Genomic DNA, 15,838 nt, shown 5'->3' with positions numbered 1-15,838 from the left:
TTTATTCAGACTCTAGTTTTGATTCCTTTTCTGGAGGTTAATTGATAATGGGCCTGGGATATTTTTCCCCAGCCCATTCAGCAAAAAGAAACAGAAAATATATCACATGGGATGCATACGTGATAATAAACTGACAATGTTTCAGTCCCTAAAATATAATATCTTTCTTCCTAAAATTGCCAACGCCATTTTTATCCCTAGAAGATGATCTAAGATGCTATTCCAAGTTCCCTTTGTTATATTCATTTTAATAAAACTAAAATGTACTTTATTAATCACATGCAAAGTTTTATTTTATATTTTTAGCTATACAAAAAAAGAAAAAAAATTTCATTCCATTCTAAATCAACCGATGTGCATGTAAATAATGTATCTAAATCGACCAGATGTACTTCACATTTTTTGTTTCTAAATAATGTAGCAAGATCAACCAATGTGCAACTAAATGTTTCCCTTAACTTCCAGAGGGAGATGCATTCCCTAGACAAGAAAAATCAGATCGCTGAATTTAATTCCTTTAAAATGAATTGTTCAGTTTATAGAATAATAGCCCGTTTGGTTAAGTCTAAAAATGGAATTTATAATTTCTTCCAAAGCAAAAACGCAATCAGACTCTAAAGCTTACCTATAAACCTTTATGTGTAAGCTTTTATGGTTTCTATTATATTCGTCACGAAAATCATGTTAGTCTACTTTCTCTGCAATCAAATGATGAATATAATCGTGCAAATAAACATGTTAACCGGGTAAAGAAAAGCTTTCACTTATATGAATTAAACATTGCTTCTAGTGAAGCATCTTCTGAACTCCGGGTACAACGTCAAACACTCTTACCCTCCTGCAAACCAATCCCTTGCAAGTAATGTTCTGCATCCAAGGCTGCCATACACCCTGCACCAATAATATGAATTCCATTATCCTTTGGGAGAATAAAGCTATTGCTACACTAAATCTGATTCTGATTGCGTTATGCATATTATTATTGACACTTTTAAATGCAATGGCCACCAAACAAAGTCAAAACCACAAACAATGAAATCATTTTGATGGCACGATATAACTTACTTCTAGTTCAAAAAATTCGAATATAAGGCAAAATAATTAGCTGATTCCATATTCTTACGATTCGCCCCGTTCAATTCAATTATTTATATCAGAGTAAATCCCCTGTATTTTGACTCCTGTTTCCCTTACAAGAGCAATGCAAAATTGGGTTCATAATCAAACAAAATCAATGACTAATCCACTTTGAGCTTCAAATACCAGATTGTATTCTTACTCTGTTAGTTATTTTAAATTTTTAATTCCGTATTCTGTCTTGTATAAATGACTAACCCCAAATAAGAATTGAAAAAAAAAAAAAAAAAAAAAACAGAACTTAGAATCACTATGATTTCCAAGTTCTAACAGAACATAGTTGATAGAAATACTATTATCATATAGTGTACAGATAACTGGGGTGAAGGTGAGCCAACTAAAGATTATATCTTACATGATGCACAATGCTGAAAGTATGCTGTAATATATTCAACATGTGATTCTACCAAATGTCGTTGCCAAATAAAAATAGAAAACATTAAGAACATGGGAGAAAACATGAGTTCCACCACAATGTTTCAAAACCAGGCATCATATGAACCTACTCAAGACATAACATGTTCAAAACAATCTAATTTGATTCAAACTGATATATAATGGAAAACGCAGAGAACAGGGAAACAAAACATGGCCATCAAATTCAAAACACGAGGAATCATCACATCACATGAATCCCTAACTATAACAAAGCAAAACAATCTAATTTACTCGAAGATAAGGGTTATGAAAAAAGAATTACCAGTGCCAGCAGCAGTAACAGCTTGCCTATACTTCTTATCCTGGACATCCCCAGCAGCAAAAACTCCCTCAACACTAGTCTTCGTGGTGCCAGGTTTGGTCACAATGTACCCATCAGAGTCCAATTCAAGTTGACCATCCAAGAACTTTGTGGCAGGTTCATGCCCAATTGCAAAGAACAAACCAGAAACCTTCAAATCAGTCACAACCCCAGTCACCACATTCTTCACCTTAAGCCCCCCAAGAACACTACCCTTATCATCCCCATAAGCCCCAACCACCTCTGAATTCCACAACACCTCAATTTTGGGATTTCTCATCACCTTCCCCTGCATGATCTTAGAAGCCCTAAACTTGTCCCTCCTATGAACTATATACACTTTAGAACCAAACTTGGACAGGAAGCAAGCTTCCTCCATCGCCGAATCGCCGCCACCTATCACGGCCAGCGGCCGTTTCCGGAATATCGGTGCGGCGCCGTCACACACGGCGCACGCCGATATCCCACGGTTCCAGAATCCGTTGGGGCCGTCACCGGCGCCGTCAAAATTCAGCCGCTTGGCAATGGCGCCGGTGGCGATGACGACGGATTCGGCCTCAACAGTGGTGGAATCGGTGAAAACCCTAAACGGCCGTTTGGAGAAATCCACGGTCGTTACGGTTTCCGTGACGACCTCGGCGCCGAAGCGCATGGACTGCTGGCGGCAGCGGTCCATCAGCTCGGCGCCGAGTATGCCGGCCGGAAATCCCGGAAAGTTCTCGACGTCGGTGGTGGTGGTGAGCTGGCCGCCGGGAGCGACGCCGTTGGCCATCCAGCCTTCGAAGAGGACCGGCTTCAGCTCCGCGCGCGCAGCGTATACGGCGGCGGTGTGCGCCGCCGGGCCGCTTCCTATGATGCAGAGCTTCGTGTTCAGTGTTTTCCGGTGGGCGGTTTCTGCCTCGGAGGAAGAAGAATAGGAGGATGAAGTATCGGCGGCGTCAGAAGAAGTGGCGGTGGCGGAAGGAGAAGAAGAAGACGCCGCCGCGGCAGCGGCGGCGGTAGTGGAGGAAGCGAGTCCGAGGCCTATGAAGCTGCGGACTTTGGTGAAGAACTTGTCTGGGAAAATTCTCATTTGCGCTGTTGCCGTTTCGCTTTCGCAAAATTGCGTTTTAATTTTTTTTTATATACTATTCTTTCACTGTTGAAAGGTCACTCTCGCAGTTTCGGCGGTTCGAATTAGCGATTGGAAAAAATATGCCGAATTTGAAGAATGGTGCGATTGAAACGAATTGAATGTGGGAGATGAGAAAGATTAATAATGCATCCTTTGCTTGACAAAGGCTGTGTCGACGTTAACGGAAAGAATGTGTATTGGTGTTGGTTTGGTTGTGCTTTGTGAGCATTTCACATTTGCCAAGCCTTGATTGTTCTTTGCTTTGTTTTCTCCTTAGTTTGGTGGGTGGCTATTCCCAAAGCCCAAATGTCCCTGATCCGGAAAAGTTAAGAATAACACAGCTTGAAGTTGGTACTTTTCGTCAAGGGTCTTTCGGGTGTTTTATTTTTATTTTTTATTAGGCTAAATTATTTACTTGCTCTCTTTATTTATTTGTTGGATTTAATTTAGTTTCATTATTTTTAAATGAGTTAATTTAGTCTCACTTTATTTAAATAATATTAATATTGAATTTTAGTTTGATTAAGTTAAACGATGTTATCAAACATGTCATTGTCACTTTACAATATATTGATGTGATTTCATGGTTGTCTTTAAGATTTGTTTATTCTTCAATAACCACGTTTCTTCCCAAATTTGAAAGTCTAGAGTTTATTCTATTGAATTCGAGTTGACCATGATGCGATCCTCTTGCAACTATCATCCTATGAAGTCAGGTCACCTCAACCCAATCATGGTGTCACGTTACTCTCATGATGGTAAAAGTTAATCATTTGGTCTCCCTTACTAATGTTTGGATGTGGTCGATCACGTCTACAAATGTTGGGAAGAAGTTATGAGATTGTCCTTACTACAAGATTTGATGTTCAATCTATGGTGTGGTTTTTGGGATATATGTCCTAATTATAAGTTTGGGAAAAATAGTTTCTGATAAATGCCTTAACTTCATGGTCTATAGGAGTGTTCTTGAATTGAATTTTTGAAAAATTCAAATTGAATTAAATCGGTCCATTTTATAAAACTAGATCGATTAACTAATCCATTTTATCAATTTGGTTTTTTAAAAATATAGATCGGATTTTTGAAATTGAATTGATTTGATATGGTGTAATTATTCATTTTTAACTCATATATGGATTAGTTTTTAAAAAAAATTGAATCAAATCAATCCACTATATAAAAATGAATCGGATAATTGAATTGATTTTGTAAAATGGATCGATTCAATGTTTTTAAAAAAACATATCAGATTTTTTAATACGGATTAGATTGGTTATGGATTCGTGTAGATCGTTTTAGATTTTTTGCATGCTCCTAATGATATGGTATGTGTTTCTCTCATGTTGAAACAATTATTTTTCATGTTTAGGGAGTTATTTCATGTATTTTGATATAACTTTTTTTTTCAATAATGCTTACTTATACGTCCTTTAGAGTTTCTTTCTTTTGTTTTAGAGTAGCGATGATGAAGAGGTTGGATGCAATTTTTTTTATGGTTTTTGATGAAGTTGTTGATAATAGAGATTTAGTGATTTTGAGATAGAAGGGAAAGATAATAGTCTCCAAAGTTCATTGAAGTCTACAAAATGGTAGATGAAGTTGTTGATCATTTTTGTGGATGTTCTTTTATTGATGAATGTGATTTTCATCATTTTAATATGTAACAAAGTGCCTCAATTTGGAAGGAAGATGTATATGAAGTAGGGAATTATATATGCATAAATTAATGTTAAGTAGGAACTGGGTAGGTGTATTTGTTTATGTTCTTTCGTGTCTTTTGTAGCTAATGGCACATGTGCCTTTTCTATTGTAAGTTTCTGGTTATTAATATTTGGTCCATATGTAGCTCGCATTGTTGTAATGAATTGATGTTATTTTAGTAATGAAAAGGAAGAGATGTTTTATCTTAAATTGGTAACAAATTATTTTATTTGTTATTGCCTAATTTGTTTCATGAAAATAAAATTGTATAAGGGTATAATTTTTTTTGAATTGATATTTTGTATTATTAAGCAAAAATGTATGAATATAAATAAGCACAATCAATTATTAACCCAACAAAATGGTATCACAATAAATTATTAAGCATAATGGTATCACAATCAATTATTAAGCATAATGGTATTATAGTCAATTAAGAATCACAACAAAATGGTATAGTCAAAATGTGATGGAGGACCATCCATGGAGCTTCATGTGAGACCCATCACTAAGCCAATGGCTAGGAGAGTGGAAGAGGATAGGGAAGTCAAAACCTTAGAAGACATGCTTCTCAAGATTAAAATACACTAATCACTCTCCTAAGCTTTGATAGCCTAGAATTTATCTTTATGCCTATTTTGCCCTTGTCTCCGTAGTGCCTTAAGAAGGAGGCATATTCCTCCATACTATGATCGAGAGCTTATGGACAAGCTTCAAAGATTGAAACAAGGATCTTCTAGTGTGGAAGAATATAGACAATCTATGGAGTTGCTAATGATGAGGGCTGGGATTAGGGAGGAAGAGAGGACCACAATCTCTAGATTTCAAAGTGGTCTAAACCTTGAGATAAGAGACAAAGTTAAACTTTTGCCATATAGATATTTGAGTGAACTTGTTCAACTTTGCTCAAGGGTGGAGCATCAACTTAAAAGAAAATATTTTCGAAAAGACTCCACTCCCTCTTATCCCAAGAGTTTTAAGAAGGAGGGTCACTCTTCCCAACCTTCTCCCAAGGAAGAAAAAGAAAAAGAAAAAGAAAAATCATCTTTTAAGGCATCTTCCAAAGACACTAAAACAAGTGACATCAAGTGTTTCAAGTGTCTTGGCCGTGGGCACATTGCTTCACAATGTCCCACCAAGAAAACCATGCTTTTAAAGGGCCAAGATCACTATAGTAGCCTTGATGAAGCTACTTCCTCATCGTCAAGTGATGAAGAAGTTTTAGAATCCGAGGAAGAAATCTTACCTTGTGAAGGAGACTTATTGTTGGTTAGAAGGCTCCTTAACAATCAATCTAGTGAAATTGACCAATCACAAAGAGAGAACTTGTTTCAAACAAAATGCAAGGCTTAGAAAGCACTTGTTCTCTCATTGTAGATAATGGGTATACTTCTAATTGTTGTAGTACTAGATTGGTTGATAAGCTAGCCTTAACTACAAAACCTCATCCTAAACCTTACAAAATGCAATGGATCAATGAGGAAAGAGGTATTGTAGTTAACCAACAAGAAAGCATACCAATCTCTATTGGCAAGTATAAAGAAGAAGTTTTATGTGACATAGTGCCATTAGAGGTTAGTCATGTCTTGTTTGGGAGGCCATGGCAATTTGACAAGAAAACAATCCATGATAGCCTCACCAATAAAATAAGTTTCCAACACTTGGGAAAGAAATTTGTGTGGTGTCCTCTATCACCTTCTCAAGTGAATGAGGACCAACTCAAATTAAAAGCTAAGAAAGATGAGGAGAAAAGCAAAAACAAAAACAAAAACAAAAGAAAAGAAAAAAAGAATTTTTCCTTTGAAGAAAAAGGGCTAGGTTCTAGAGAACCTTAACCCTTATGCCATCCTCATTCTTTTTGGTGCCAAAGAAAGATGGCAATGGAGAATGAGCACCTTTTTTTAAAAAAGCCATCATTGAATAAAAGGAACCCAATCCCTAAGATAGATGATTTAGTGAATGAATTACATGGGGTCAATAACTTTTTCAAAAATGGTGATGCCTCTTTGGCTTTCTCCTTCCCCTAGTACTTTCATTCAACAAATTGTGTACTTAAGGATTGCATAGCTAAGTTTTAAGTAGTTTCTTTCCCTAATTGTGGTCTCACATTTCTTGAAGGTACCAATGGAATGATTGAGCTTGAAGATTTGTGGTCAAATCCTTCTCAAGAAGGAGGGGATGATGAAGGACCATCCATGGAGCTTCATGTGAGATCCATCACTAAGCCAATGGTTAGGAGAGTGGAAGAGTATAGGGAAGTCAAAACCTTAGAAGACATCCTTCTCAAGATTAAAATACATTAATCACTCTCCTAAGCTTTGATAGCCTAGAATTTATCTTTATGCCTATTTTTTCCTTGTCTTTGATTTTCCATTTTTACCCTTGTATTTTGGGGTCTCTAAGACATAGGATCTATTTTACTTGTATTTCCAATTTTACCCTTGTATTTTGGGGTATTTTAGTCAGAGGATTTATTTTCTTTTATATTTCCCATTTTACCCTTGTATTATGAGGTGCTTTAGATCATAGGTTTTTATTTTTGGGCTAAGGTATTTGATTAGGGTGGGAAAAAAACCTAGACGTATTTTTTTGTGGCTCTTGGACCTATTTTTGGTGTTAGAAAGGCTTAGGCCCAAGTGGAGGGCAAAGGTTGCATGGTCTTATCATGCACCTAGATGTAGCCAACTAATCCCAAAGATTCCATCCTTCGCCACCAAGTTGCATCTAGGGTTCATTTGCATTTCATTTGGTGTGCATTTGGCTTGTGAATTTCGTCCATGCACTCTCCAAATGCAACCCTAGATGCCTCCCACTCCTATGAATACTCTAGACTATGCATCATGTAAATACTTTGGAATATATGAATTTGAGTGAGCATTTTTGCCTCAAATCCTCTCCTTAGTCACTAGGTCTACATGGCCTACCTCTCCTATCTCCTCCCTAGAGTGAGTTTAGGGTTACCTTGAGTGGCCTTCATCTCCACTTGGTGAAGAGAGCCAACTAGAACACCCAAAAACACCATCCTCCCAGCCTTTCTCCTATTCGCCGAAGACTCCACCTTTCGCACCCACCATCACTTAGCCTCACCCTTGAAGGAACGTCCACCCTCTAAGGTCACCATCTTGGCCTTGGAAAGGAGCTCCTCTTCACCATTGAACGTTTGATCATCCCCTTGGTGGAAGGAGTCCATCAAAATGTTATGACAGCAAAATGGCATCACAACAAAATGAGCATACTCATAGATCAAGAATTAATCTATTGCAATTTATATTGTCAATTACATCCCAAAACATTTTAGCATTAGCAAATTGACCCAAAAATATTATCAATATGTAAAATATTGTCAATTACATTACAAAAATAACTTATCACTAAGGACAATAGTAGTTTTGTTTTTGGTGCTCCGAATTACTTCTTAAAAAGACTTGATGAAAAACACTTAAGAAAGAAGACAACAACATTAATCATGGTTTCCATTGTGGTGTTTTTCTTGCCTTCAACTTCTCCCTCACATTCTTTTTCTTTGTTGTTTCTGTAGGCTTGTTGGTTGGGTATGTTGGCTGGGTTGGGTCAGCTAACTAGGTTGGCTTGGTTGAGTTAGCTGGTTGAGCTGATTTGGTGTTAGAGTCTAGGTTCGTGTGTGTGAGTCTAAGTTGGTGTGGACTAAGTTTGTGTGGTCTGTGAAGGTTCATTTGGTGTTTCTTTGCTTGTGGCTCTAATATGGTCATAACTAAGTGTAGACACCCAATTTCATCCGAACCCGTAAAACAATGAAGTGAACTTCTACTGTGAAAAGAAGGAGCTCCCAATGCATGGAGATGGAACCATATGACAACAAGGAAGTTTGAAGCTCAAACAAACTTGGTTTAGTAGCCCATAACGGGCTGTTCCAAAATCGAAACGTGTCGTTCCCAAGCTGGAACAGGTCGCTCCTAAACTAGTACAGGTCGTTCCTAAACTAGAACAGGTCGTTCCAAGCTATTAAAAGGCCCAAAACCCTAATTGAGAATGGGTCATTCCAGTGCAGTTTGTTATGAGACATGTTCAAATATGGAATGGGTCATTCTGTCATCAAAACGGGCCATTCCAGGTTCAAATTTAACTCATAACTAAATGACCCATAACGGGCCGTTTTGAAACGGGCCATTTTGGTCAGGTCTGACGTCTATAAATAGTAGACTCAGGCACTCCTCCCGGGGTCGGAAAAATTGCTCCAGAACTCCATCTATCTCGAAATTTCTCTCTCTTCTTCTCCCCTTTTGTATTTCTTGAGATCTTGTGAGGAATAGTGTAGTGTGAAAGGTAGCCAAAAAGCGCCTATTGACTCCTAAACTTGAAGATCTAATAAGAGCTCAATTACGAGGTATTTCAATCATATTCTTCCCTCCTTTATATATATATATATATATATATATATCATTTTGATAAAAATCATCCTAAATCAACTATCTTCATGTAGACTCTTGAAGAATAATTGTGTAAATTTAAATTTCGCGTATGTAAATAACTGTTAATAAAAGGGGATCGAATGTCTAATTAATTAATTCTTGTCATGTTAACTTTATCATAAGGGTACCAATTTAGGGTGTTGTGGGGGTGCTTAATACCTTCTCTACATGTAACTGACCCCCGAACCCAATTCTAGTTATCAAGACCATTATTGGATTTTTGAAAACCTTTTCTTTTTTCCAATGTTTTGAGTAAAATATTAGTGGCGACTCCATGAATTTATTTTTAAAATCATTAATTAAGGATTAGTATGGTCTCCGAGCATTTCCTAATTGATGAGATTTTTCAAAAAAAGGTAGTCTAAACCATTGGTCGTTAGATTAAAAATTTTCGGGTTACAACACTAAGGCACCTACTACATCTCTTTGAAAGCCCTCCTCAATTGTGTTTCGTCTTTTTTTTAGCTCACGGGTTCCAAATTTCTTCTCTTAGGTCGTCATGGCATTTTCCTCAATGGTGGTGGAAGAACATCATTGAACCATGTACGTTACCGTATTTGTTTTCTATTGATTGGATATATTAATAGTGCATAAATAGCTTCATATGTGACTTTCTTGAATACGTAGGTACAAACACCTTGGGATATAAATTCATGTACTTCACACATGAAATTGCATGACCATAATGGATCCTAGCCAACATCTAATTCTCACAATAGCATTCTTGAGTCTACAAGTTCACTGCATATTTGTCTCTATTTAAGTTGATATTTTTACCTCAAACTCTTGCTCCCCAGACCTACTATACAAAATAAATTATGAATTGGAAGATAGCATGACTAAAATTGTAAAATCAAAATAATTGAAATAAGCATAATATACCTTATTAACCACAATTTGGTGTACTAAGATTCCTTATCAATTTTTTTTATACCATGGGTAGAATATTTCTAGAGTTGTCAAAATGGACTAGCCTAGCCCGTTTGACTCAGCCCACTTCAACCCACTTTTTAAGTGGGCTACCCGACCTTTCCCACCAATCTTAAAGTCCAAAATTTTCTAACTGGTCCACCACGGATTTGTGGGCTAAATGGGTTGACCCACCAATCCACCTATTTTTTTTTTTAAAAAATCTAATTTAAAATAAATTCCAATCTAAAATAATCTCTAATCTAAAGTAAAAATTGTCAAACTAAGTATCATGTATCTAATATTAAACTTAAATTAAAAGGTGTACAAATTTAAATAATCAAAAAATAAAAATAAAAATCCCTTCATGAGAGTAATTATTCATCAATATTAAATTTCATTGGAGGCTTGAGTATTTATAGCAATTTCATGTTGTTTAACATTGACTTTATCTTTATCTACAAAAAAATAATGGTATCTTGTTAAAATAATACATATATAATAATAAATGGTTAAGTGAGTTGTTAGTGAGTTGGATTAATGGGAGTGTAGCAAGTAGGCAGCCCGACCCATCACGAATTCAACTTGGGTGGGCTGGGCCGAAAGTGGGCCGGGTCACATTTTTTGATACATTATGAATTTTTTTCATTTTTTTGGCTTGGTCCGGCCCGTTTTCAAGGTGGGTCAGGTAGGTCCACAAGCTGGAACCCACTTTTACGACTAAATATTTCCTTGAAATAAGGCAATGTTTTTTTTTTCCTATTTTGTAACCCATCTCTCCATCAAGTAAACTTTAATGTCCTCTCACATCGTTACAATAGGTTTCCCTCTAGCTTCCATATAATCACACAATTAAATGCTTCACTTATGTTGTTCACATGTATGTCACATTTTGGATTAGGTCTGAACCTTGACTTACTCTAATATATAAATTTGAAATTAAGAAAGCATTAGAAGTATTTAAATGAATAGAGAAGTATGAGAAATACATTAACAAAACATTACCTAGCTAGGTGGGATTCATATCAAATGTTTGAATAATTCAACATTAATTGTTTTTATTTCATCCATTTCCCTCTCCCATGCTTAGGGATATGTGGTTGTAGTTGTTTTCCATATTAATTCCTTAAGTTCTTGTCAGGAAAATTCTTCCTAAAATTGTTATACAAATGTCTCACACAAAATTTCTAGTCTACACCAGACAACATTTCATTTAGAGTTGGTAGCAAATCCTTAAAAATTACAAAACACATAACATTAAAAATTAATTTGTGGAATAAAAAAATAGTAAAACAAGAATTATTAAAAAAAATACCTTCTACTAATTAGATATGAAAATGTAATTGGAACACATAAAGTCCCCCCTAAGGTTAGCTATTAACAACCGGAGAAACAATGACCATGAGTTTCTAGTCTCTCTCTCTACAACTAGAAAACATATTTGCAACATTTGATCATTTGGATCTCTCCCAATTGTTGCTAATAGTTGTCCTCCAAAATAACCTTTCAAGAAGCAACTGCCTAAGCTAATTATAGGTTTGCATTTCAAGAAGCTTTCTTTACATCCTTTAAAGCGAACATACATTTTATGGAATGTTGGAAGTAGACATGTACTAAGTTGTTCAACACTGTTTTCCTTATTTTGGTTACTCTCAACCTTAACACTCACTATGGATTCATGATTTGATCTCAAAAGCTCATGACTACAGTCATATATCCTCTTGTCTTGTTCCTTGAACGATCCTTCCACCATGCTCTTTGTAGCATTCTTAGCCTTAACTGCCATGGATTTAGATATGCTACCATTCCATTTCCTTTGGACCCTTTTCTCTTATATCATTCACTTTCAGTTTTGAATTTTCCCTTATTGATATTTTTAACTTCTCACTTAACCATTTTGAACCCAATAAATTAACCTTTTATTTTTTACTGCATGTATGTTTGTCAACCACCTTCCTTAATTGCCATGTTTCTTGACTAGATACTTGGCCACAATATGCATTCCATGGACACCCTCTTTTACATGTCACCCTAATCCTTCTGTTGTCATTTTTTTTAATTCTCAAATTTCTTCTTGAATGCACGTCATATGTGACTATCACTTCCTTAAATTGTTGTTTAGACACAAAGTATGTGTCAACTTCACACTTATAATCTATCATTTTGTTTAACATCTTAAAGCTTGGAAACTCGATTGTTCTTGTCATCTTTTCAACACTAATTTCATCAATTTGACTCTTTAAATCTTTAGATTCATATTCATTATTAAAAGTACCCTTTCCCCTATTTTGTTTTACATTTTGACAATCTTCATCTTTGAATAAGTCATCATCCAAATCACCCATATAAATCTCAAGCTCAAAGGTTGGCTTAAAGGTAGGCTTAGTGGTATTCTTCCTTGGCCTACCCTGCTTCCTTTTTCTCTCTTCTTTATTGTCACATCTATTAGGATTTCTACAACTAGGTTTTTTAGCAATAGGTTTTCCAATTCATATATGAAGTCTAAATCACCAATTTTAATTACCTGACTTACTTCCAAAGGCCTTCAAATTGATCTATCCTAGCACCTTATCTAGGTTTTAAAAATGAATCAAATAAATCAAAATTATAAAAATCAACAAAAATCAACCTCTTCATCAATATCACTAAAATGGATATTATTGACACTACAATGACTATCCTCACTTCTATTGTCAATATCACCCACCACAGGTGATGGAGGAGGCCCATGGGCTGAGGGCCCAACTACTAGGGCTATGGCAAGGATGATGCATGAAGAGTGGGCCCAAGCCCAAGGAAGGCCCACCACTTTATTTTGTTGGGCTTTGTCTCAAGCCCATTAGATTAGGGATAGTATAGGTTTGGGCCTTAGTGCCTTGTATTTTCTTTTGGGCCTTGTATTTCTGGCCTTGTAGCTTAGGATTTACATTTAGAGGTCATTGGAATTTAGGGTTAATTAAGGTTGCATGTGAATATCATTAGCATGTAATTAGCTTTGCATTTGATAAGCATTTTCGGCCATGTGCACACATGCACATGGTGTGACCTAAATGCAACTCAAATGAGAAGCTAATCACATGCCAAATGATAAGCACATGGGAGGTTCCGGGTTTGGCTCCCAAAATTTGAATTTTGAATTCAAATTTTGGGCGCCTAAGGTTAAGTAACCATACCATGGTTTCACTTAACCTTAGGCTAACCCATGGAACACTTTAACCTAATTTTTTCCTATATATTCTATATGGCCGAGTCTTGTAGTCACTTTTGGATTAATTGAATGAGTTTTCTCTCTTTAGAAATCTCTCCTTCCGAAAGTCACACCTCCTAAACTCTACCCTACTTGAGCTCCTCTCCTTGTAGAGTTAGGACCCTTTTCCTTCTACAGACTTGGCTAGAAGCAAGCCTAGGTCACATTGAAGCTACTTGGAGTCATCTTCCTTGAAGTTCTTCTAAGGACTCCGAGAAGCTTTTGGAAGTGTTCATGAGATTTCCAAGTGGAATCTCATCAACAGGCCTTTTGCCTTTTTCATTACCATTTGGCCTAAATTCATCACCCACCATAGGCCCAGTTTCATAGTTTCATCGACTGCCAAAAGTACATTTTCATTTATTTCCACAAACCCATCTTCATCTACTGCCACAAACCCATTTTTGTCTACTCCTAAAGGCCCCTTTTCATGACCTATGTTATCTCCAATCATAGGCCCATTGCCTGTTTTAACTCCTAATCTAGGCACAATGTCATCACTTGTGACATATCCAACCACAAGTAATTTTTCAACTATTTAAGCATGTGATATTGGATGCAATACATATAGTCTAACATTTCTATACTTCCTTGTTATATCTATCATCTCTATAACACCCATATAATCACACAATAATTTAAGTCCATTTTCAAAGTCATTACCACCAAACAAATACCACATGTGTTCCATTATGAGATATCCTATTTCCTTTAATATATCCAAAGTCTCAAAGTAACCCCATCTATCTAGGTTACATTTCCATGTAGAATCATAACCCAGATAGTTTAACTTGTCTTTATTCACAAATTGCCCCCATGATACACAACAACCTCAAAATAAACATCCATATCAATAAAGTCCTATACAAATCTAAAAACATAAATATTTTAAAATTAACCACATGGTTGTTTGACAAAAATTGGACCATAAGTGCAAAAACCAAACAAGACCATAAAATGAAAATATTCACACGTTGGACCACACAATAAACCTCACACCCTAACTTTTCAAGGACAAACACAAACCCATAGAACAAATGAAAAAAGAGAGGACAACAAGAATAATAAATGCAACCTATCACACACAACTAACTCTCAAATAAAAATGTTACCAAAAATCCTAACATTTTTCAAATGCAAAAAAATGTGACCTTTCAACATAACACTTAACAAATGCAATTAAAAGGGGGTGGTTATTGGATAAGTGATGTTGTGTATTTTACTCGTATTTTAGCACTTTAATTCACAAGAATTCATAGCATAATCATGCATATCTTTCATGTTTTTAATAAATTTTTATATCATTTTCCTATTTTATGCTTTTCTTGGTATGTGTTGTGTTTTCTCTGAGCAGGATCAAGATTTAAGAATTAAAGAGGAAATGCTGAGCTACAGGGAAAATCACGGCCGTGATTCTAAATCACGCCCGTGATTCACCAGAGAAAATCACGGCCGTGACTCCCAATCACACCCGTGAACGCCACTGACCCTTCATAGATGTGCTCCAGAGAAGATCACGGTCGTGATTCTCAGTCACGGCCGTGATTCACTTCGCGTCCCAGCTTTTTAAGTTTTATGTTTTATTTTTATTTTATCTTTGTAATTTTTATCTTGGTAGTTTTACCTTTTTACCCTTTTAGGTTATAAATTAGATGAGGTTAGCCTAGAACGGAGATTTTTGTTTCGGAGACAGTTTTTTTTAGTTTTTGACACTTGGAGAAGGTTGGGCGCCTGTGCCATCGACTCTAAGGTTTGCTTTTCTTTTATTCTTCTTTTCTTGGAGAACTACTATGAACTCCTGTGAGTAGTTTCCCTTTTTCTGGGATCAGGGCTTAGCCTCTGAGAACCTCTTTATTAATGCATTATTCAGTTTCTTAATTTTATTCCAATTCTTGATCTGTTCTTTTATATTTTATATATGAACTTTAATATTATTGTTTTCATAATAACATTAATTAAGGATGAACTGAGAGGAGAACTTGATTATAATTATGATAAACAATTAATCTTAATTTTCATAATCATAGATAATTAGGGATGAACTGAGAGGAGAACCTAATTATCGGAACCTAAAGGAACAGACTTGAGTGTTAAATCACGAGAGTTGATTTAAGCTTTCGAGGAGCAATAGATTAACAAAGATCTTAATGGGTTTAATTGAACGTAATTACCACGAGAGTAGAGATTAATTTTAATTAAACACGTCCTCGTAGCCTGAGAAGGTGCAAGGATTAAATTAGGTTAAGACTACCTTCAAGATGGAATAGAATTAATTAATGTAAATAATAATTCAATATTGTTGGAACTCTTTGTGCGAACCCTAGATTCCCGGAAATCTCCTTATCTTATCTTAAAGTTTTATCTTATTCATTAATTGCATTACTATCTCTTTTACCATCAAATCTGATCTTATCATCTCAAAACAAAAATTCAATCTGTTTTAAAATTCAAATTAAAATACTAGTAATTCTAGGTCAAACACGTAGTCCCTGTGATTCGATATTTATTACTTGACGACAACCGTACACTTGCGGTTTTCCATA

The 15,838-nt window shown here is 35.9% G+C and overlaps 1 protein-coding gene across 1 annotated transcript; it reads right to left on the bottom strand.

Annotated features, from left to right (window-relative positions):
* Nucleotides 1–690: 690 nt before the first annotated feature.
* Nucleotides 691–3,304, bottom strand: LOC145949186 (thioredoxin reductase NTRB). Its single transcript, XM_083075254.1, has 2 exons — nucleotides 1,838–3,304; nucleotides 691–891 (listed from the first exon to the last, which is right to left on the bottom strand). Exons 1-2 carry the CDS (start codon nucleotides 2,946–2,948, stop codon nucleotides 821–823), a joined length of 1,182 nt encoding a protein of 393 aa, XP_082931380.1. The 5' UTR covers nucleotides 2,949–3,304; the 3' UTR covers nucleotides 691–820.
* Nucleotides 3,305–15,838: the final 12,534 nt, after the last annotated feature.

The sequence above is a fragment of the Cajanus cajan genome, chromosome 5 (assembly GCF_000230855.2).
Source record: "Cajanus cajan strain Asha chromosome 5, NIPB_CcT2T_4, whole genome shotgun sequence".
NCBI classification, from domain to species: Eukaryota; Viridiplantae; Streptophyta; class Magnoliopsida; order Fabales; family Fabaceae; genus Cajanus; species Cajanus cajan.
Note: the sequence above shows the minus strand (reverse complement) of the source record. Positions and strands in the feature narration are given on the sequence as shown.